The following is a 25175-nucleotide window of genomic DNA, read 5'->3' on the forward strand; positions in this document are numbered from 1 at the left end:
TAGATACTTTACATTTTGTCTGCATATAACTTTTACCTGCACTGCAGATCTAACTGCCAAGCCACTTTTGAGTTAATGTGACATTTCGTAACACTAATGTTACAAATTCACAGCACTGTCAACTCTTTAACCTCTACATCTTTGCAAGCGCTTCTACAAGTTTTTTTTTTTTCCATTCTAGATTTATGAGATTCAATTAGTTTTCTTTACATGCAAATCCAACAAGAAAAGTTGGGTCGAAAACGTACAAAACTTTGCAATCTTTGCTCTCATTCTTATGTAAAATGATTATTTGTATGCAAAGAAAATTTTTCCCCAAAAGCAGTTTCTAAAAGCAACTTTCTTACTGTCGTATTCATTGTGTCAGTTCCCTTCCGGAAAGACTTGCCTGTTCCCAAAGCCGTGTCATGTCCTCAGGTTTATTGACTGTAGAACTAACAACTCTGTCAGTCAGCACCCAGGCAGACATTTGATCGGGTTTGATGACACAACAGTTGGAAGAAAGGGAGCATTGTCCTGTTCTTGGAGAGAGTTTGCAGTGGGGTTACGACTTTCATCTGACTAACACCACCAACAAAAGAGAAGCATTTTCACAAGATCTAATCGTAAATGGTGGGACGCTCGCTGAACCACTGCGTAGAAAGAGGCAGAGGTGAAAAGGGATGGTGTTTTCCACTATTTGTACTCGCTCTGAACTGGAGGGAATGGCCGACTATGTCGTAGGATAAAAGACTGGTTTCACCGTTAACTAATTATTTCTAAATGGACAACCAGTGCTATGAAAAAAAAGTTATTTCATGTGGAAACAAAGTAGAAAGAAATAAAGTGACAGTGAGACATGAGTGAAAGATAGAGAGGAAGTAAGAGAGGAAAGGTGAGAAAGAGAGAGACAGTGTGTGTGTGTGTGTGTGTGTGTGTGTGTGTGTGTGTGTGTGTGTGTGTGTGTGCGTGCAGCAGAGGGTGAATTATGGCTGAGGTGTCATGCTGTGCCCCATGTCACACTCGTCCTCTCACCTCCATAAAATATACTGGCCTCAATCAATAACTAATTAACTGCTAATTACCATGGCTAAAATACACAGCGGCAATCGCATAAACACACAGACGTCCACATATTGATAACTGAAGCAGGGTGGCGCCATGTGTTACACCTCCAAACACTGTTTCTCGACGCAAACACACAGAACTGGCCGTGATTCACCTAATGGAGGTGAAAGGTCGAAAGGAGAGTTTGACTTCCGATAAACAAATAAACAAACAAAATAACTTAACTACAACTCTGTATTGATCTACAACTATCCTTCAGGCTTGAACCCCTATATCACTCAGCCTTCTCCTGTTTTCTCTCTCATCCTCTCACTCATCCTCCCTCCTCATCATCGGCCTCCACCTCCACTCTCTCTTTTTCTCACCCTGACATTTTGGCAGCTGTTGCCGTGCCTCCATTTTGCGTTCCCTCAGGGAGCCATGTTGTTCGGTGCATTAGCGACTCATCACTGGCGCACATGTACAGTTCAGGCACCACAGACCGGACTGCCGCTGCTGCTGCTGCTGCTGCTGCTGCTGCTAGCACTCCTTCAGATGTGTGTGTGTGTGTGTGTGTGTGTGTGTGTGTGTATATATATGTTTGTATCACTTGGTCCTGCCCTGTGTGTGACCCGTCTTTATAATGATGGAAAATTTGTGGCTGTATGAGCATGTGTATGTGTGTGCGTGCGTGCGTGCGTGCGTGCGTGCGTGTGTGTGCGCACAGGTTGATAAGAGAATGATGAGTGACAACAGATTGTCTGTGTCTTTCACAAACAGTTTTTTCACAAGCTGCTCTTGGTTGTGGCGCTGTCACTTAGCTTTTATTATCTGCACACTCATTGTTGACGGATTACCTTCAGTATGTACTGCAATACAGAATATTAAATGGACATTTCGAAATGTTATCTGTGACATTTTGTTTTCACATTACTCGAGTAGAAACACTTGGACTATGAATTACCTTTAGCATCTGTTATTTGCAGTAGGCAAACTATACCATGGCTTCCAGGGAAGCTCATTTTTTTCACTTTTTCATGGTCAAGCACTTGATTTAACCTTTATTTATTCTTATTCCTATTAATAGAAATAAGAATAAGACAGCAGATGAGTAGAAGCTGCTGCCGTTTGCTCTGTATCCTCCAGCATCACTTAGGCAAGAGGAGAGAGAGACGAAGAGGAGGTGATCGGTGGTGATGTCAAAGATGCCAATAACCACAGTGTATTGTAAATATTTTAGAGCCCAAATTTCACAAATCATGTTTTCAGGGGAGCTCATGTCTTATTAAGAGGAGTCAAGCTCCCCCTGGCTCCCCTGTAGTTCACACTCTGATTGATTGTGATGAACATAAATATAAAAGTGGAAAAAAAAATGAATCAATTAAAGATTCTTAAAATGACTTTCAAAAGAGTTTAGTGTAACCGAAAACAAGAAGAAGAATTGTGAATGGAAGTTCTAAATTTTTTCATACAATATTTTAACATGGACACACACATGCTCTCTGAATGGTTCACACATGCAGCCATGCAGGTGGTATGCTGTTCGCAGTGCAGTCCGCTGTGATAAGTTACCTGCATATCCATCTTTATGAAGCAACAAGTGATCCGGCTGTTGGCTCGTACCAAAACATTAGTTAACCAGCAGTCACGTACACCGAGACAAAAACATTCAAACCTCTATGACCAGTTGCTTAATCGATCAAAGCTCCACTTACGTTTCCAAAATGTTCACTAAGTGGCGAAGTTATTAAAGAACAGAAACTTTACAGCCAGAGAAACTGGTAAAAGATAAAAGTTTATAATTCCTGCCCAGAGCTAACCAGAACCCACAGAATGCACACGTGTCCAAACACAAGCCTGTCAGGTCCTGTCACATTCTGGTGAAGTTGCAGACCTCTGCAAGTGGATGCTTAAAAAAAAGAAAAAAAAAAGAAAGAAAGAAAATTAAGCTGCATCTTCTTTACTCCTTGACAATCTGAATTTCACCACATAGCAAGTTAAACTCATCCTTTACAGATCAATGACGGAGCGATACAGAGTCAGTGGAACACCACGCCTTATTCTAAGCCTATATGAAAACTTTGACGTTAGAAATTTCCACATGTACAAGTACAAGTTTTTATGGTTAATTCTGTTCAGGTAAAACTGGGTAAAAGCCCCAGGGTTAAAGTGCTTTTAGTGCCTCGCTGCTATGAACATCTATTGAAAGCACTGGTGACACTTTTTGACACATTTCCTGGAGCATCTCTGGATATGTTTTCCAAGTGAATAAATACTTAAAGGAAAAAATACTTGGAAATCTATTCCGTAGCATCTACTTTTAAAAAGGATCTGTTATCTTATTTGCCCACAGTTTAAATGTTAACTTTTACACACCTTTACTTATATATATGTGTGTATGGGTGCATGCACGCAGCAGTCCCCAGTCAGAAGGATACAGTGATCACATTTGTTTGTGCTCATACATGCATTTACATGTGTCCACACATACACACACACACGCATAAAATGACAAAGGAGATGTACAAACTAAACCTGACAGGTGTATGTGTGTGTGTGTGTGTGTGTGTGTGTGTCAGAGAGAGAGAGAGAGACAGAAAGAGCATGAGATGATGAAAAACTGTGAAAGAGCAAAAAAAAAAAGTAATGTGGCTTTTTGAAATAGTTGTGACTAGAAAAAGGAAGAGACTCTGAACGAAGAGGATAGATTGTTAATATGCATAAATAATAAGGCCACGCATCATGAAACACAAATGTGATAATTATTTCAAGATGCTATCTGGTGGTTCTTTATCAATAAAACAACAGTCAAAGCAGAAGTCAAACATCCCTCCATTGATACGTTCCTGGCCACTTATGCAGTTCAGTTTGAGGTTACAGAAAAGGCGGAGCAGCGCAGATGTCCTCTTCCCCCAGCCGTGTCCTCCAGGTCCTCCTGGGGGACCCTGCCTCCCGCCTCATGCTGGTTCAGATGTATAATCTCTCCAGCGTGTTGTGGGTCTGCCCCGGGGTCTCTTCCCTGTCGGACGTACCCAGAATAGCTCCGCAGGGAGGAGCCAGTCCAGGAGGCATCCTGATCAAATGCCTCAACATTTTGATGCTTTTCCCATGTTTTCCTAAATTGCCTCGCTCTCCAGCAGCCCTCCTTTGTCATGTTTCCCACGTCTCCTTTCACACTTAGCCTATTTAAAAGTTGAGAAGTAAAACACAGAGGAGAGAGAGAGAGCGAGAGATCATCTAAATCAGCTGCAGTTTTGCTGCATTTCCCACTGCACCGTTGTCTCGTTAACGCCCGCAGTCAGCTCCAGCTGCAGGGCTTTTAACATCAGAAAGACCAGGCTGTTGAACCACTTCCACAGAGGTCGGGCGTTTGGCCTAACCAGCATTACGCCGCTGATGTTTACATCCACTTAAGCCTCACTGACTAAATGTTATCATACTGTGTAGTGCAAAATTGAAAGGGCAAAAACAGACACAGTACAAGCAGGATAATCACCGTTATGATTAGCACCATTTCGAACAAATAACAAGATGAAGACTCCACTAGTCTGCTGAGACTGTCCTGTCCCAGGATGAACTGAATGCCTGAGGCGAGTCTCACATAATCAGGTTACATTTCAAGCAACTGTTCATTAATGTTTTGTTTTTTTTCTTTTTTGGAAGAGGAATTATTTAAACAGACATTCTTATGTAAAAGTGTAGTGAAATGATTCAATGCAGGTTTTATCTTTTTATTAATGGAAGCCAACTGAAGTTCAACCGACTGCTGTTGTTCGGGAGCCACATTTCAGACTCAGTTCTAGCTTTTCGAAAAAAAGGGGCCTAGTTTGTGCTGCACGGATAACTTCCCCATGCAGAAAAAAGATATTGTAGAAGTGAAAATACGTACACTTAAGAAAGCACCCCTATCAAACACACACGCACACACATACCTAGGCCACAATAGGGCCATACAAATAGACATATTGGGGCCAGGGTTGACTTATATCCCTATGCTAATAAGCATACTAATTCACACAGAGCCTGGGAACTTTCTAGAAAAAAAAGAAAACACTACCCCCATCACACACACACACACAGACACAAATATAAACCCACACAGAGAAAACCCTCCTGCCATTTCCTAAAGCCCTGTAGACCTCAATGAGTCAAAGACAGAGTGTCTTTGAAGAAAATACAGATTTTAAACTCTTTTTTGTTTTTTAGAGAGACAAGGTAGGGAGGATAGAAGAGAGTTGGACGGCATGTGCAAAAAATCATATTTTACTGTATTGGTCTTTTGATGTGAGTGGGTGGATGTGCATCATCTGACCTGGCTGTTAAACTTAACTTGTTAGTTTATTTATAGTGATTTTACTAACATTACAAAAAAAGAAAATTGCCAACCCTAAATTTCTTCTGATTGCTGTTGTGTTACATTGCTATTGACTGGCAGATACAGTTACAGGGACGTGGAATTTATATTCCCCAAATGCCAGCACAGCGCCAGCCCCAGCAGAGTACGATCAAAAGGAGAGCTGTAGAAAAGAAAACAGGCTGCAGGGATGAACAGCAGAGCGTAAATCTGTTTGTTATATCAGTGGTTAAATAGCGGGAAGACAAATAAACCAGTCATTTTCTTTTTCATTATAGTGGTTTAACTGTAATTGTAACATCATCTCATACTTTCCTTTATTTTCCTTTTTTCCACCCAAGTGTCCAGCGAATTCCAAGCTTTTCAACTGCCAGCGAGTTATTGTATGTGGCTGTAAGCCTATGTAGCATGATTTCATGAAATATAATGATTATTATTGCGCAACATATGTTCTGCAGTCTCAGCTAATGCTAAAAGAATTACACTTAACAGTTACTGTAAAGTACCAGTTACTTAATGATGGCTGAAGTCATTTTAAAAACAATGTGCACTCAAACTGTACCATTTATTGTGCCAATCATAACATCATGTCTGTCCTCCCAAGAAGAGGAACAGCATCAATGAGCAAACAACATTGAAGTGGCAAAGCCCACTAGTGGCCATAGTAATTATGACAGAAGCAAAGGAGGAAGTCAGGTGATGTTTCAGTGACAAAGCTGGCAATGAGTTCAGGGTGGATATTTTAGGGTCAACCAAACGTGGGACTCTTGAAACTGTTCTTCTTTTCTTAACAGTCACTGCTGCTTTCTTTAAAACCTTGCCCAACTGTTTATTATTGCAGCCATGACATCAACGGTCCCCTAATCTTCACAAAATAGTCATTGTGTTTCCGAAGCAACCCAAACCATGACCTTTCCCTAAACCTAACCAAGTTGTTTTTGTGCCTAAATCTAAAAAAGAAAGACGTAAAACAAGTGTTGTAAAAGAGATTTCTTTATTTGGATTTACTCATTCGTCAGATGCTTTTCTCTGAGGCGTCTTACAATTGAGGGACAATGCCAATTCTTCATTTAACAGTTTTAGCAGGTGCTGATAATTGATGTCCTTCACACATAGTTTTAACAAACATGGATAAACACATATTTTTTCTTTTAGTTTGGAGGATTCAAGCTTGCAGCATTTTCTACTTGACAAACTCCCTGCCGGAGATGCCCATACTGGACACACAGTATACTGTATATGGTCATTGTTTACTGAAAAACTGACCAATTAAATTACCAAACAACATGCTGAATGCTGAATTTATGAACAAACACCAGAACTTTCTATTTCAACGGAGCATAACTTAGAGACTCCTCCAAACTATGCCAGTGTCATGCAGCTTTCCTGGCTCAAAATATAAAAATCCCTCACAATGAAATGAAAAGTCATCATTCATCTTACATCAGCCCATCTTACATCTTTCATACTCTCTTCTGTCTGTCTTTCTCTCTCTTTTTGTAAATCCCGTTATCTTTTTCTCTCTTCCTGTATCTTTCATGCTTTTGCTGTGTCACCCTCTGGCTGTTTCGTTATTTAACTTCTCATAACATTCCCAATTCTTTTCAGTCCATTACAGTTTATTTTTGTCTGTATTTCTCTATTCATCCCCCTCTCTTTCTCTCTCTGTCTCTCTCTCTCTCTCTCTTTCTCTTTCTCTCTCTCTTGATTAGACATTTTTATTGTGGGGAAAAGCAGAGTGCAAATGGCCATTAGAGAACGTTTTACTCCCCCCTTTTCCAAATTCAAAATGACAGGCCTAGTGATATGCTGCTAACTTGTGTGTGTGTGTGTGTGTGTGTGTGTGCGTGCGTGCGTGCGTGCGTGCGTGTGTGTGTGTGTGCGCGCTCATGTGTGCACCTTCCAACCGCTCTCTCCATCAGCTGTCTAATATGCGAGCCAAATCAGAATAATATATGGGGCTACAGGCTGCTAATGGGTGCACTGTGTATGTGTGTGTGTGTGTTTGTTTGTGTGTGTGCGCGCGCATGTACATCTGCAGAAAACAAAGCCCCATACCTAAATGACAGCCATATAAAACTGTGTGCAGAGGCAACTGGCCTAGTGTGGGTTTTCTGAAATGACGGACAGGTGGGAGGTCTAATCCCATCAGAGAGTTGGTTAGCCTGTCCCTCAGGGCCCGCCCCTGTCTACTGAGTGGGCCCTGATTGGATGATATGATTCTTAAAGTCAGATGGATTGGATTGCCGGAGGCAAAGAACAAGTGAAATGGGCAGAGAGGGAAGGAGGGAGAATGTGAAACACACAGAGAAAAAGATTGCAAGATGAAATCTGAGAGTCAGAGAGATGGATGGGTGGTGTTACACTGAGAAAATATACATCTGAGAGAGACTAATAGAGAGAATCTGAGACAGTAAGAGATAGACGGAAGACAAGGAGAGAAGTAACTGTAAATTCAGACAGATCACTTAGCTTGAAGGGAGGTGAATATGAATTTAAATAAATGACTCAGCCTGGGGAGATCGCCGTTAAATGGAGTTGAGTGGGTGGTTGAGTTTTGGGACTCCTGAGTAGGCTGCAGAGAAAGGAAGAGGTGTAATAAGCTAAAAGCTCATTCGCTAGTCTGAGTATTAGTTTATGCAGCGCCACAAACCAGGAAAAACACTAGGAGATTATGAGAGAGCTCAACACAATATGGAGAAATTCAACCTGGAGCGAACAGTTATTGTGAGCTTAATAAGATGTAGCAAAGGTGCAGCTGCAAAGCTGCAACTTACCATATTAAAAACACTGACTAAAATCATGTGACCTAATCCCTCCAGTTTGACCTCGGGCTGAACAGAACAGAGCTGAATACATCCACCTTAGCCTCTGAAACAAACGTAGCCTGTATCAGTTTGTTAGAAAGTCTTCTCACCTGAGCTCTGCAGTCATTATCAATAACATAAAAAATAGATTGTGTGCTTGAAGGTTTGTTAGCTGCTGTTGTAGACAGAAGTGTGTGATGTCTTCCTTGGTTCAGTCGGTGGTTTAGGCTGCCAGTGACTGCAACATGCCAGTTAGCTTAACATATTGTTAGCTAGCATGCCGTCAGCTGACAGCGGTAGCTGGTGATGATAAAGGTAAAGCGGGGGTTGGATCTGGGACACTGGGGCACACTGTTGAGCCTTCTCAGTGTCATGGGCCCAACTCAACACAACAACAGTTACTGACAGGTTGCCCCCCCCCCCCCGACGGCGGACTCGCCTGCACTCTAACACTTACACACAACCTTACGTGAAAACCAGACACATTGCTGTTTAGTGGCTAATTGTAAGAGTAGTTGAACGTTTATGACGGCTGGACGACCCATTGGGCAGTTGACTTCAGACGACGCAGCTTTTCAAACCAGTGGGGCCACTGTAGGTGAGCTTAAGCAGAAACAATGTAGATATATTGGTCAACCAGCAGGTATGTGCTCTTTGCTTCGAGCGGTAGGATTCACTGGTAGTTCAATTCATGGTTAGCGAATGGTTTCATTTGTCATCACCCACTTCCATATGAATGTTCAGTCAACTTTTAGCACATTTCACCGTGTGTATTGATAACTGAAAAAATGTAAACAAGATACACTCACAGGAACAGAGTGTGTGAGAGTGGTTGAAACCAGTAACAACAACACTAATGTACTGTAAGTAAAGAAGAACTTAACCAGTTAAAGAAAATCCACTGTCATTATAGAGCCTCATACACTACTTGGATTACTGCATTGAATAGACAGTATTTGGAAAAGCTCGGTCCGTGCAGAAGCGTGTAAAGAATTGCTATTTTCAGATTTCTCTGGATAAAAAAAGCATATGTTCTCCCGCTCAAGTGTGCATACACTGGTAGCACTGGTCTGTCACCAGAGGGAGTCAACACATCGTTCCTCACGGTTCAAAAAGGAGATGAATTTGATGCAACATTATTTCAGAATAATAATAATATCTTAAAGTAATGACAAATACCTGGTGGCAACAGCGGTAGAAACAAATGAGTATAATGTAACAGAAGTCGCAGGTGCCTCTCAACCAACAAGACCATTTCTTTTAAGGTCTGACATTCAGTGAACAAGCAATGGTTCCTTTGGGGGACAGTGCCAAAACAGCAGCAGGTGGTTTGACAAGCGCACAGTAAGAAGTAGGATTGTTACAAGAGCTACACGCTCATGCTCATGCACATCGAGACATGAGCATCAATTAATCTCTACACGGAAGCAATGAATAAAGCATGTGGTTTTCTCTGAAACAAGCCTGAGGTCTGAGGGTCAGAGGTGTGCAAGATCCTATTTTAAGTGTAGGCAGATCATTATAAGTCAAAGCAAGTGCTTGCAGTGAAATTCAATTTTGGAGAATTAAAATGTCGACTATCAAACATGCAGAAAAAGTGGGAGGCAAAGACGGCGTTTTTTTTTTTTTTTTTCAGTTTTTGTGATTTTAAAAAAATACATTTTTATGTGTTACTAGAGCTGCTAAAAAAATCTCTTTTTGTCGTGGAAAAACAGAATACTAAACAATTTAACACTTAGTGTGTGTGTGTGTGTGTGTGTGTGTGTGTGTGTGTGTGTGTGTGCACGCGCGCATGTGCTTGTGTGTCCATCTTTGCTTTTAAAGTCATAAAAAATGTGAATCAGGTTCGGCTGCTACTTTCTAGCAAAACATGCTTTTAACAGTCGAGCTCTCTGTCTGTTTTTGCTTGAATTGTTGCTGAGAGGTAAGGAAAGTTTTCAGCAATTGTCTTTGGAGGTTTGGAGGTTTGTACAATTGTTGTGGTGGTGTTTGTGGTATTTGATGATGGTGAAGACAGTTTTTCTAGCTTTTGTGTTTTCAACAAGTCCTAACTGCTGAGATCCACACTTTTACTTTCTCTCTACTTTGCTGCTTTTTCTCACTGTTTTCTCTTTCAGTTTTTTTTCTTGTTTTGCTTTCCCTCCTGTTCCTGCTCTCTCTCTCTCTCTCTCTCTCTCTCTCTCTTTCTCTGTCTCTTTCTTAGAAACAGAGAGATTAAATCCATTCTTCAGTGTCTTCAAACCTCCAACTCAGCTGTTTACTTTCAAAAACACCAATACACTTGTTCTAAGTCTGCGCATGTGTTTGTGTCAGGTTCTGCATCTTTGTGCGTTTGTCTGACTGTGGTCAACTTTCTGTGTGTGCTTCTTGCTGTGTGTCTGTGTGAGCTAGCAGAGTGGATTTTTTTAAGGGTAGAAATTGTGTTTATTATTTGAAGAGTCTCAGGATCCTTGCTTTAACCAAAATTTAATGAAGCTTTTTGGAGTTCAAACCTTCGTGTAATGTTTGTGTCCTGCTCTCTCTAAAGTGAATGTGACTGTTCTCTCATATTTAGAAGCTGTTTCAGACTCCACGGGGACAAACTAATGCCTATTGCTAAAGTTTCTATTTTATTCTGCTTTTCTGTTTTTCTTTGGAAACCATTAATATTTAATCTAATATCCTCTGTGACAGAAACAGAGCACAAAGTTGATGTATGAAGCCATTTCTTCAGAAAAGTTATTATACTCAAATCAATGTGTTTGTGGCTTTCTATATATGTTTTTGTCAAAATAACTGTCAGGCAGGTTGAAAGAAGATCACCACTTATTAATGCATTTACTTTAAGGGAATAGTTTGAGATTTTGGGAACTAACTTTCCTGCTGGGAGATAGATGAGAAAATCATCACTCTCTTGTCTCTGCGTAAACAATGGAGCAAAAGTCAGGGCTGGATTACACAGTGATGCAGCGACTACCTGGAGTCGACATCAAAGCTCAAGGAATCTACTGCATCTTGCCACTGGTCGCCAAGAAATAGTTACTGCACATTACTACAAAATTACAACTTGCTTGTAAGTTTCAGCTCTCGTGTATCATTATTAATGTATCGTTATTCATTTGTAGGCATGACACATCACCAAAATCAGTCATTTGCGCATTCACAAGTCTTTTATGTTTTGATAACAAAGTAATGCACTTGTGAGCACAAGAAAATAAGGATTCATAGATCAAGGGAATTCATTTTGGATTTGATTGATCAAGGGACATCATTATAAAATAAAATGAAGCACAGATTCTCTCAGCTTCTCAGTGCAGTGACACGTAATTTTAAAAGAATTACCACTTCAAACCATCAAAATTATTGATCAAAGGTGATTGTTGCCAGTAATCAGGTCATTCCTATGTACATTACTGTATTTGTGTTTAGTGCAGTAGAATGAGGAATGATTCACTTACACTCTGCCCTGCAGTGGCAGTAGAAAGAAAAAAGAGGAGAACAAGTAAAGAGGACTTTTTCCTGAGTAGGTAGTGAGAGGGGATGAAACTGAGGGTGGAGAAAGAGGTGGGAAGCATTTATCAGAGATGAGAGTCAATAAATATAAAGTGAAGAGGTGTTCTGGAGAATGGGTATTTTGGCAACAGCTTTGGTGGTCAACACTCCCTTCTTTAGTGTTTTGTACTGCACTTACCAGTCCTCAAATATTTTTCCGTTTGTCAAGTGACGCTCGATGTCTGATCGGTTGCGGTCGGTAACACAGCAGTTCTCCTGCTCTGAAGTCTAACCAAACTGTTAAACTTTGGTATCCAGTTGAATCATTTCTACACTGGAATCAGAGACATTTATTTATCTGTTTTTTTTTGTGAATTATTACTGTACATCTGGACTGATTCATAAATATAACAGATGTCACATTTATAAACAGTAAAGAAATTTTAATTGCTCTTCAGAAAAACTATTTGTATGTGTATAAATGAAAAGAACAGTGACGTTCAACAAGCTGTCTTATTTTCCACCCTCCCCTCCATTGGCACTTACCCCATGCCATGTCCGTCCACAGCTGTGTGTGTGTGTGTGTGTGTGTGTGTGTGTGTGTCTTGTGGTGTTCAGACAGTAATTCTTTGTGTGTGTGGCTCCATCTCCACATCATGTCTCTGGCATCTCTTGTGAGTCTATTTTTGTTTTTTTGCTCCACAGCTCTGTGCCATGTGGAGACACACACAAACACACACACACACACACACACACACGTACACAGACAGCATACAGCAAAGAGAAACTATGAAAAGTGAAAAGAGAATTTAACTGGAACAAAAGGAGGTGGGAAGAAATGAGAATTCAAAATGAGACAGACTAAACAAAAAGCTTCCTCTCTCAGCACAAAAAGAAAAAGTGGATAGTAAATGCAACATAAAACTGTAACCTGTTTACCCTTTAGCAAAGCACTTACACAGCCAACTACTCAGCTGTACACAGGTGAAGTCTCTCAGGTATGTAACTCCACATTTCACAACACATTATCACCTTTTAAGTTTTAATGGCTAACTGGTTAGCCAACACATCCAGCTGATATGGAGCAACATTAGAGTCCCATTTCTGTCAACATGATGAATGTAGGTCCTTCTATCACTGTTTTTGGTCTCCATTAAATCTTGAGGGAAATCTCTTCAACTGCTAAAGGCTCCAGAATTGTCACCAGCTAGTTGCTAGCATTAGCTGTCAGCCATTTGCTGCTGGCGAACTAGCATGTAGTGGGTTTCTCAGTGAGAACAGCTGACTGCTGCAGCCAAAAACAACGCTATGAGAGCAGTGACACCAAACCAAAGCTTTTTAACTTTGTGGGATGTAGAATTAAACCAATGAGCTGATACTAAAATGCTATAGAGATGATGGGAGCTGCAGAGACAGGTGATAATCATCTGTGGGTTTGTCACTTTGAATGAAACCTTTAAAATTACACATAGTCATTTGATCCATTGCTACTATGAAAATATTTAGCCACAATTTTTGCATTATTTATCATTCTAAAATTGAATAAATGGTAATGATAATGGTATGTACATTTCAACATTCAATTACTATTGTATTTAATGTTAAATTCATGAGTCACTTATCCTGCAATTATTCTGTGTTGATTTTATTTCGTAATTCAGAGTTCATCTCTGTGTAGTAGACTTGAATTAGTATTCTGCAAACTCAAAACAGTGTTTCTGAACTGAAAAGTGAAACGACAATTTTCTCAAACTTTCCAAAATTAAATAAAACTTCATTTTTCTAAAATGTTCCTACGGGGCATTCAGCCATAGAGCAGAAGTAATCTGTGGTAAAAATGACAGACGTGGACAATGGCTGCAGTGGCAGTTCAAGCAGGACCGTTGGGCATTCCTCTAACTTCTGCTGTCTTATACCTTCATTGGAAACTGAACCCTGCCACACTAACCAAGTGCAGTTTTCACACTGATTTACACCTGGAATATAAAAATGATTTGGAGAAATAGTTTGAGGCACCAACAGTCTAACATCCCTTTGATGTTAACAAGCGGTAAATCAGGTTTTAGAGAGAGAGGAAGATGAAGAGGGAGACTGGAGGGCGGGGTGGAGACAAAAGAAAAAGAGGGGGTCAAGAGGGGGGAATGGTGGATGTTGAGGGAGATGTAAAGAAAGTTAAAGGCAGAGGAGAAAAAGAGAAATTGAAAAGAGGAAGCAGAGAGGAGAAGGGCTGGGCACCTTTCCTTTTATGTTGGGGGAGCGGAAGCGAAAAGAAGAAAGTAAAACTGAGGGAAATTAAAAGGTAAAAGGAGATGGAGGAAACGGTTTAGCTCTGATGTACAAAATGTTAACCTCTTTTGAGATCAAAGGGTTTCATAGGGAAGCCAGAAAAAATGTCACACCACATAAAGCGTGTGGAGGTTCTGTGTTTTGATGTGCGTGTTTATTAGGAAAATAAGAAATACTGTCCTGACCTTGTTCTGGCCCGAGCCCAACAATATTACAACAATGTGTTATTATCCAAATTTTCGCTTAGTGGCTAACCAGATAAGTTGTTGAGTGGTGAACCTCTGCTTTACTGTCCTTTATTGTGTTCTCTCACTCTTTACTACTTTACTACATGCAGTATATAGGCTATATAACACCCAGCCAAAAATGTTAGCTTATGCTAGCTGCCAAGTTGAGCAGGAAAGTTTAAATGTGTTAACATTAACATTTTCACCTTTAGTGTGCGATCAGACAGAACGCAAATCAAATTTTTACAGAGACACAAGGAAAAATAAAAGAGATGGAAAGAAAATAACAGAACTGTGAGTTCTGAGATCTCACACAGTTCACACTGATGTAGACAAGGTCAGTGCATCGGCTAGCTAGCTAGCTTTACAGTTAATATCTGTATATACGTATATGTTTGGAGTGAATAAACATAAATGGTCCAGTGGCCAAATTTGTGCAAATAACCCAAGGTGAAAAATCATTTTGAACACCCTTTAGACATCCGGCAGACCCAGAGCACCTCAATGGAGTCATATTTTTTATCCAATATTCACTCTAGTATTGGTTCTGTTTTCAATTCCACTAAATCCTGAGAAAAAAAACTGGGTCTGGAAACAGCTGTTCATAGGGGATTCGAGAGCATTAAACCGAACCTTAGAGAAACTGTGCAGGCTAGAGAGCTAAAACAATGAGATAAAAGAGACTAAAGGCTGAGTAGAATTGCAGAGCTGAGTGCTACACATTTGAAAACGATGCAACAAATACTGAAATCTGCTCCAAAAATACCCAACATATTTCTGTTTTCCACACTACAGCACGTTAGCACCCCCAGGTTGGTTTAAGGTTCCAAAAAAAAACAAAGCACTGTCAGTAATTGTCAATAAATGAGGTTTAGATGCTTCTCTTAGGAAAATGAGGGCTTTGAGAAGCAACCAAGAAATTCTATGATTTTCCAAAAAGAATTCAAGAGCAGTGATGGTCTGGGGTGGGTGTAAGATCGGATCAATATGAAGGAGGATGTTGCTGAAAAAAATTGGGGACCTCTACCCTAGACATTTTGACCTCACTGTACATACATTTAAAAACAGAGCAATAGAATGAATATGAAGTGAGACTGAGAGGAAGGAAGGGCTGAACTTTGCAAATGTGCAGTTGTGCAAAAGAAGGTGGAAAAACACTGAGAGGTGAGACAGACAGGCAGTGAGAGTCTATAGGAGACAGGAAGTCAGACAAAAGGCGTGCATGTTAAATGTAAAGCTAAGAGTGAAATAGGAAGGGGTAGGGAGAAAGAATGAAGTGTGCAGGGTAGGCGCAGCGTGGAGAGATGAATGAGGCTGCGAGAAATAAAAAGGGAATAAACTGAGAGGGAGGAGGGAGGATAAGGTAAAGAAAGAGAAGGAGGAGAAGTTAAATAAACGCCAGGAAAAGGTGACTGGCTGTGAAGATAAGAAAAAAGAATCACATCCGTCAGTAACTATCAGTAGTAACATTGCTCGGCAGGTGGAGTGTAACACATGAATCCTGACTTAATATTATATAAACTACTGTATACATACATATATTGCCACCACCATCGCATTATGCCCACACTGGGCTATGATTAGTTTCCTCCTCGCATGAATCCATTGTTGTTGGAACATGTGGGATGATTTGTCCAAAAAACGTCAACTCAATCAGTCACACAGTCAGACAAGTGAGGAGGGTGAAAATGAATCTGACTGAAATCCAGGCTTTTCCATTGTTCTGCCTGTCACATTGTCTGTAAGACTGCTGTCAACTTTCTGAAATACAACCATGATAATCTAGTGTCGACATACATTTTTTCACTGTTAGAAAACTAGATATTTGCATTTCCATAATCATAGTAACAGAAAACATGTAATGGTGTCTTTAAGGAGATTAAGTAAGTTCAGTTTGCTTGATTAAAAAAAAAAAAACATCTTCCACAGTCTTGAAAACTGAGATGTAAACATAAGCAGTTTTTAGCATAACTTATGATGCTCAGACATTTGCCAGCGAGTAATTATGAAAATAATTGTGTAAAAAGTGTTTGTTGCATCTGATAAACTGTGTCTCAGCAGGCACCATATGAACGCTGGGAATCTCTGTCTAGACAGTGTTTTAAAATGCAAAGAAGAGTTAGACGTGATGTATTAGACCATAGCTAACTGATGATCAGAAGGGCAAAAGTAGGACAGTGGTGGAATAAGATTTAGATCTTTTACTTAAATGAAAGTACCAATACAACAATGTAACATTAAAGCTGAGCTGTGGCTGCCTCATGTTAAACTGTAAGACAGTGTGTTGTTGAACATCTGGGGCCGGTTGAACAAAACACCTCTAGTTAAGCTTTTCCTTGAAGTCTGAGTTAAGGTTTCCTTAAAATAAAAACAGATGCACAAAACAGATGCACTTCAGTCTTCTCCTTAATTCTCCTTAAAATGTTAATTAAAGTATTTAATGATTTCTCTGTATCTTTGTCTTATACTTCAAGTCAATTAAACAGTTGCACAAAAGACCTCAGTGACCGAAGTAAGGGTACCTAAACTAAAGGTAACTAAAGGCACCTCTGACTCTGTCTTAACTGCAACATGGCTGAGTTTATAGAGATAGATGAAGAAAGTAAACACATCCCAAGAAAAGTGTTGAAAAAATAGATTAATAACTATAAAAATGAGACCATGGTTTAGTTTCTGTCTCTTACTTATACAAGACTGTCTCTAGTAATACTAGTGTTGTCAACTGTAAGACTATAATTTTATTTTATAATTTCTCTCACAAAAATGTTTCTTCTTGCTCTTTAGCCGTCTTCATACAGAGCTCCACTTAGACCCACAGGAATACAGTTTAAAATGCAGCGCAAAGGTTGCCAGTATTCTCGTGGGTGGTCTTATGTGTTCAAAGTAATTATACTAATGTCTTAAAATGAATGTGATTTACTGGCTTTAAGGTGTTGCTTGTTGCACATTTAACACGTTGCTTCAGATTGTTGGAGGGTACAAGAGCTCCCCAAGTATTCACAAATCCAAAATGCCACTGATGTGGCAGGAAGAATTTGCAGAAGCATATAATTAACCTTTCTTTATAGGGCACTTTGCAAAACAGTGTTCCAAAGTACCTTACAAGATGAATAAAAATGTAAGCAATCAGTAACAAAATATTTATTTACTGCAAGAGCACAAATGTTCTGATGAAAACTGGCTCCAGGCTGTGCTTAAGGAATGTATAAAATGGGCTGCATCTGTTTCTGTGGAAATCACTGATTCATTTCTGTTTAAGGTCAGTTAAAAATGTCAGACTCTGCATGCATGCCGTCCTTAACTCAATCCAGCTTCTCTTTTTCTCCTCTTTTTGCTCTTTTTTTCCACTCTTCAGGTATCCCCAAACTGTGACCAGGTCTTGGTGAACGGTAAAGAAATGCGTGGCCGGCAGTCTTTGGCAGTCAACTTCACCTACCTGCACCTATCTGCTCAGCTGCAGCTCACTGTCTGGGTTCCCAAGCTTCCTTTGCAGATAGATGTGTCAGATACTGAGCTGAGCCAGGTCAAAGGCTGGAGGGTCCCAATCATCACTAACAAGAGGTAATTTATCTGTCTGACCTTGAGGGAATGAGGGAGAGAAACATACAGTGAAGGGTGTAAGCATATATATATCGAGTACACGATATATATTGATATATACCCTGATATCATACTGTATATCTCCAATAGACTATTATCAGCTGATGTATCGGCCTGAAAGATTTATCAGTCGAGCTGTAGTTTACAAATTCTCCAGGCTAAGAGAGCGGAGCACTGTAAAATGAGATAATGAATGTAATGTATTTTTGAATCACATGCAAAAGAAATTAGTTCCTTTCCGTTTAAATTAATTCTGCTGGCAAACAAGGTGAAATGTGGTTTGGAGCAGGCTGATCTCAACCTGTTTTAGTTAACTTACAGTAATTATATTCAAAATTAATACTATTATTGATGTTGAAATGTCAAATATAGCTCTTTTATGAACTCCGAAACATTTGATACGATCATATGAGCCAACAAACAACAACAAAGCTGGATATCAAATATGTAGCTGTAGTTGTAGCAACACACACACGTTACTGACAAAAACAATCAAACAACAAGCTCATCCTCTCACACCAAACATAATGTACTCTGAAAACCGTGTTAGTTGTGCATTGCTAAAGTATGGCTTAGAGCAGAAACAAGCAGCTCTTGCTTCATGCACTTCTTCTGCTTGAGAAGGCAGTCACTCACCGCATATTGTGTCTTCAACTAAAAGAACTGAATTTTCAGCGGTAAAAAAAAAAAAGAAAAAAAGAAAGAGTGTCTGAGTCACTGTTGAATGTGATTTTGGTTTGTGATAAATCTTTTTTCAGCATTTCGTGTCTATCTACTATCTGTGAGAGAGGAAAGAAATGAATGAAGCAAGGCAGAGTTTGAATGTGTGTGTGTCTGTGTTTGTGTGTGTGTGTGTGTGTGTGTGTGTGTGTGTGTGTGTGTGTGTGTGTGATATAGTGCTTATGGAATGGAGCAGTTGAGAGCACATATCATTCCGGCAAGTCTATAATTTCCTGTGAGGTCAAGGCCTCCCTGGCTATACTGATGACAACTATTATGGCTTTAGCATCATTGCCACTGAATGAAGCATTCAGTCACTTACACACACGCACACACTCTCTCAAACGTGAAATAATGCAGGTGAGTGGGTCAGTTACAGGATGTTGGGGTGCGAGTGTCAGTTTATATTCATACTATCGTGTGTATGCGCATGCAAGTGTTTGTCTATTGTTCTGTGTTTTTTTAAGTAGCGACGGTTGAACGGACGGCTACAGCATGACATAGATTCTATCTCAACACTTCCCAGTGTCGCAGCCCAACTGTCTACTACGGGAGAACAACTGGTTTGCCGTAGTAGACAGTTGGGCTGCAACGGTAGGAAGTGTCAAGAGAGAATCTACGTCATTCCCTCATGCTGTAGCCGTCCCTTTAACAGTTGCTGCTTAAAATTCCTATTTCCTCATGAACTGCAGCCCTTACTTAAATAAAAAAAAATATTTTGATGCAGATCTGGATCCATATTTACATGTATATAGTGAGAAATTTAGATGACTATGGACATATAATGTGTACAACAGAGGCTTCATTTACATGAAAATAAATAATCAGGATACAAGCAGGTGCATTTTCATTTCCTGACTAATATGCCCAGTGAGTGGTGGGATATTGCAAGAATTACCATAGAAACACATGATACAACTACGAGTGCCAAACGGACAGCTTCTCGCGCACACCATTAGGTATATGGAGATGCCCATTACTGCCTGAGAATTAAACACAATGAATTGCTTACCTTGTGCAACAGAAGGCCCCTATTTCTCCAGTACCTTCTCAAGTGATGGCATTGAGGTCAGTTTCTAGGGTTTCAAGAGGTTGCAGCTTAGGTTGAATGCATGTGACAAGCATGTGATAAAAGTCTAACTTTTACAAGGGCAACATTTGTGATCACCATATACCAAAATTAAGAATCTTTATAGAATTTGAGAAACTCTTACTTGAGTGTGGTGAAATCAAGACGTTGCCTCATTTAGATACACAGCTCCCTACTTAGTCTCTTGAACTCAAATTAACAAGAGAAGTCACATTGGGGATATGTTTTTGTTGCTCAGGTTTTAATAACAGCCAACACGAATTGACTTGTAACATACACACTCAGTTGAAAATCAACTAAAATATGCATGTACCCTTTCCTTCTTAAGGTATAAAAAACCTTTTCCTGCTGGTCTTTCTGTATGTCTTTTCTCTGTGCATGCATGCCTGAATACTTCTGTGCCTCTGTGTTTGATTGTGCATTTGTGTGTGTGTTAGTATGTGGGCGTCAGTGTGTGTATGCATGGTCATTTGTCTGTGTGTGTGTGTGTGTATGTGTGTGCTTGTTGCTTCTATTCCCCATCTTGTCGTCTTCCTTCCATTCTGTTCTGCTAGGCCTATTTTTCAATTTCACCAATTTCTGCTCAGATAGCCACCAACTAGTGTGCACTCACAGACACAAACACAGGCATGCACACACACACACACAGACACACACCTCTATCTCCCCCAACCACTATCTCACAGAGTGAAACACAAGCACTATTAGGCACACACTCTCACACAGACACATACACTACTTGGACACTAGGAAATGGAAAAAAAAAATCCTGTAATATTACCTGGGTTTCACACTCCAGGACAGTTATAGGACACAGAAGCAGTCCTGTGTGTGTGTGTGTTCGTGAATGTATGATCCTGTGTGGGCCTGCCTCCATTTGTTGTTGTATAGATATTACACAGAGGGAGGCAAAGAAAAAATAATGTGTGTTTCTTTGTATGCGTCTGTGTATGAGAAAGAAAGATAGATCTTCAACTAGGAGCAAGGGAAAGAGGTTTTCTGTTTTAACACTGATAGTGCATTCAAAGCATTTTTGGATCCGTTTTATTTATTTATTTTGAGGGTGATTATTCAGCCTCCTCAGCTCTGGAATTACAACAGGTACATGCTTTTCATATTATTGTGCTTTTGAAAAAACAGGTAACAAAATAAGTTTTAAATCACATTATAGATTGGTTTCAAGTGAACTCTTTCAAAATAGTCTAGTTCTTTTCTTCCAATGGTGTTCATCATTATCTTGCTGTAGGATGAAGCCCTGACCAACCAATATGTCTTTCTTTGTTACTTGCTTTTTTCTCACCATTTTGATAGAACTATACAGTACTATTTCCAGCAAAACAGTATTGTCCTGATAATGCACCAGAGAGTGTAGTAACACCATTTGTTCCAACGCTGCCTTTGTACAGACTGTATTGTTAAAGGCATATGTAGGAATTATTTGTGTTATCTTTCAAGGCTTCATTTACTACCATTGCTGCAGGAAAACTGTTTCTGCCCAGTTGGGGTAAGAGATGAAGAGGTGATTTTGACATTGCTATTGTGATGGAGAGACTAATTGGCCAGGATGAGTATGACTTCAGTCTTAGAGATGTTTACTTTGAGTTGGCATCCCTTCATCCATATGGATATGTCAGAGAGACAAGCTGAGATCTATACAGGGACTGTCGGGTTATCTCGCAGGAACGACAGGTATAGGTGAGTGTCATCTTCATAGCAGTTATATGAGAAGCCATGGACCCAAAGAGGTGGTGCATATTGCAAAGACAAGGGGTCCCAGTACCGATCCTTGGGGCACCCCTGTGGGTAGGGGATGGAATAAGGATTTTTGTCTTTGCCATGAAACGCTGAAGTTCACACAAGCTGTTCCTTTTTTTGTATCTTATATAAAAGCAGAAATAAAGATCCTCTAAGTCCTGAATCATTTTTATGAAAGTTCATCTGTCAAGAACAGCTGCTCGTCACTGTTGATACAACATATTCAGCACATATCACAACACTTTTTGCTCTGGGTGGTGTCTTTTGATCGTACTATGTAACGTCTATTTGTATGTTTCCCTTACACATGTAGCTATTTCAGAAGTCCCACTGTAGCATCTACACTTGTTTATGTGAACTGGGGGCTCCATTTATGAGGGAAATTAGTTTCTAAGAGAAGTTACAATAGTCTAGGTATACTCAGTCACAACTTACTTGCAGTCACCATTACCAAACAATGGAGTGCAAGGCCAGTTATATCGTTTTTTCAAACAGGCATTCCAAGAAAAGCACATTGTACGACTACAGTGTTTTAAAAGTGTTACAGATGGATTAAAAACTGAAGTGTCTTTGGTTTGACTGAGTGTAACTTTGAGCAGAGATTACATTGTAAATTACCTGGAGCTGATTTCAAAGTATACAAGTGGCATTTAATTACCAGGTAATCTCACCCTCTGTTCCTTCGCGTTCTCACTTACCTCTTCTCTTCATTCACCTCTTGTCTTCCCAGACCTACCAGAGACAGTGAAGATGATGAGGATGATGAGAAGAAGGGCAAAGGCTGCACCCTACAGGTATTATGTGATTGCTTTTCATATCACAGTTTTAAAGCATTCTGTTATCCTTTTTTTTCCAGTACCAATATCCCAGAAAACAGTGAGAGCTGTCTTACTACATACGGGGAATGAAATGAGACTTACAGTGTCTAAAGTGTAGTTGGTTTAAGATACAGTGCAGTATTATGGTATATTATTTTTCCATTAGTTACTTCATGAACAATCATAGTGATTTTGAGCCCATATTATGTTGAAGAATTAGGATCTAATTTGCCTTTTTCTTGACCTTTCAGTACCAGTATGCCTTGGTGCGGGTCCTCACCCATTTTGTTGCAGAACCCTCTGACCCAGGAGGAGAGATGGTTTATATGTTGGGTGCAGACTGGCAAGCTGATATCACTCACTTGGTCCTGGACCAGCTAAAGGTAGCTATACACAAATACACACATATGTTCACACACCCTTCATTGAAGGAATACTTTAACATTTGAGGAAAAAACATGTATTTGCTGTCTTCGGAGAGTGAGATGAGAAGAGAGATTAGATTCTCATGTCTGCATTATGAATCTAGAGCCAGGTGGTGATTAGCTTAGCTTAGCATTAAGACTGGCAGCAGGGTGGTAAAGCTGACCTAGCTCTCTCAGAAATAGGAATCAACACTTTGTAGCTCGTTTTGTTTGATTGGTGCAAAAATAGGGACATTTTTAAGGGACTGTTTTTGTGTTTAAATGCTGTAACTATTACTTGATGAATGACAGTTTTTCCTTGTATCCAGCGCTTCTGTGCAGCATCGCCACCAGTTGCCTGACTAAATCACTGCATCTGGCTATTGTTTGCTGAGAAAAAGTTAAAGCTCATAACTTCAAATAAAACCATTCACTATTTTTACATTTTAATTTGTGTACTGATCATACAAGTGAGATACAGTGTGTTCATTTACTAGGCATGTTAATTGGGTGTATTGAGTTTTAGAGATGCTGTTGGTGTGTTTTTGAACTTTTGAGAGAACCTGGCAAGCTGTTTCTCCTGCTTCCAGTCTTTATGCTCAGCTAAGATAATCACATCCTGCCTCTTTCTCCATATTTAATGGTATCAGTAAGCTAGAATTTTTTTTTCTCTAAGTGTTGAACTATACAGCCTCTTGAACTTTTCCTGTTAGGATGGATGTTTGACTGTTGAATAATAGCTTAAAGTAGCAGTTTTCTGTAGTAATAATCCAAGATAAATGCAAAAAAGCCTAAAAGATATATTATAAATGTAATAATCAAACTTGGAGTTGAAACTGGCAGCTGTGTCTGTTCTCCACAGGTGGAAGATCCTCGCATTGCCAGACTGATAGATGGACGAATTTTGATAGGGCGGGACTTGGGGATCACCACTATACAGGTACGTACCCTCTGTTTTGCTCTCAAGACTATACAAGTAATCCAGTCTGTTCTCTTGCTCATTATTTTGAACTATTTTAGTTGTTAATAACATCCCAAACCACAAAACGACCCATTCTCCTCACTGAAGCAGTCTAGAAATCACCCTCATATCCCAAACTGAGAAAGAAACATAAAATATATAATGAAATGATCCAGAAAACATTGTGTGATGTCAGAGTTTGCCACTTTCATTCCACTTTTAATATAAAGTTTGGAGAGTGACCACTTTCTGGTGTGAACCATGGACTAAGTACAAAGCATCCCAGAATTGGATTTTAAGGATTCACTCTCAAAACACACTCAAAAACGACAGTGTATTTACCACTTGTTGGACAACCAGTGTAGAGAAAGACGGTTGGAAATGTATGATTATGTGAAGCACAGTGTAATTTGCCAACTCACGTTGCAGCCATAAGCACTCCAGTGATGTAAACATTATCCTCTCTCTCTTCCTCTTCTCTTGCAGTTATAAGCCTTGCCTGCCAGCTCGTTACACAATTAGCCACAATTAACTGTCGGATTTGGCCCTGACATCCCAGTGTGATGTTTAGAAATTACACACAGACACACACTCGCATTGGCACACAGTGAACACACTCGTGCAGTTGCTGAATTCCAATAAGCCGGCCCATTGTGACTGAATGTGACAGTGGAGGACAGTCCTATGGCTTACTGTCTTACATTACTGGTATCCCGTTATATAGCAGAGCCAAGGCAAAACCACTAAATATGTCCCAGTCATAGTCAATGCAGTTTTTGTTATATTCTGCCCTATGATATTACACCCCCATCCTTCATATAACAATATCCCAACTATATGTTTTTATGATTCAGAATCAAATTTCAAAATTTCATCCTCAGTGCTCACATTTGCATGATTGCTCTGTAAAATGTGTTTTTGTGTGTTTGTGTGTGTGTGTGTGTGTGTGTGTGTCTTAGAAGTGGGTTGGTGTTGAGTTCAGTGCAGCAACTGGGGGATATCGGGGAACAGCTGAATGTGTGTTTGCATCCGGCTGACTGGGGACTGCTGCATGCATGCACCCATACACAGACACACACACACACACACACACACACACACACACACACACACACAAACACACAGATGCATGCATACAGACAGCTGTGCTCTGTTTGGGAGCCAGGAGAGAGAATTTACTCAGCATTTCCATCGAGATGCCAGAGTCGACAGCCGTCATTTGATAGTTTGACATTTCAATTTTACCCCCCAGCTCTGTCTCCTCGAGTCTTGCCTTTTCCTCTTCCTCTCCCCCCCTTCTCTCTTTCCCTCTCCTTTCTCCCTCCAAGTCTCTCTTTCTCACCCTCTTATTCTCTGTCTGTCTTGACGAGCAATCCCAGAGCCGTCAATCATTGCATTTTGTTACCTCGCTAAGGGCGGGATTGAGTTTGACGCCCCGATTCGTTCAGTGAGAGATTTTCTTTGTACACCAATCAGATCTGTCTGTCCTCCTGTCGCCGGGCGGAGTAGTACACTGCAACACAGGGCTCCTAATCTCTATCACTGTCTGTCTGCTGCTCCCTCTCTCCATCTGTACCCCAATCTCTTTTGCGCTCCCTCTTTCTGCCCCCTGTCACTTTCTGTCCTCTTCTATTTGTCATTGTCTCTCTCTCTCTG

General features: G+C 40.1%; 1 protein-coding gene across 2 annotated transcripts in view; it reads left to right on the forward strand.

The window, feature by feature from the left end:
* The window catches only part of si:dkey-215k6.1 (transmembrane protein 132D), a 259302-nt gene that overhangs the window by 221430 nt on the left and 12697 nt on the right, over positions 1-25175 (forward strand). For both annotated transcript variants that reach the window (XM_056375613.1, XM_056375611.1), the window contains 4 exons: positions 17527-17732; positions 22067-22130; positions 22406-22537; positions 23421-23498. In XM_056375613.1, coding sequence (XP_056231588.1) covers positions 17527-17732; positions 22067-22130; positions 22406-22537; positions 23421-23498 — 480 coding nt within the window. The remainder of the gene's footprint in view (positions 1-17526; positions 17733-22066; positions 22131-22405; positions 22538-23420; positions 23499-25175) is intronic.

Source organism: Seriola aureovittata, chromosome 5 (assembly GCF_021018895.1).
Source record: "Seriola aureovittata isolate HTS-2021-v1 ecotype China chromosome 5, ASM2101889v1, whole genome shotgun sequence".
NCBI lineage: Eukaryota > Metazoa > Chordata > Actinopteri > Carangiformes > Carangidae > Seriola > Seriola aureovittata.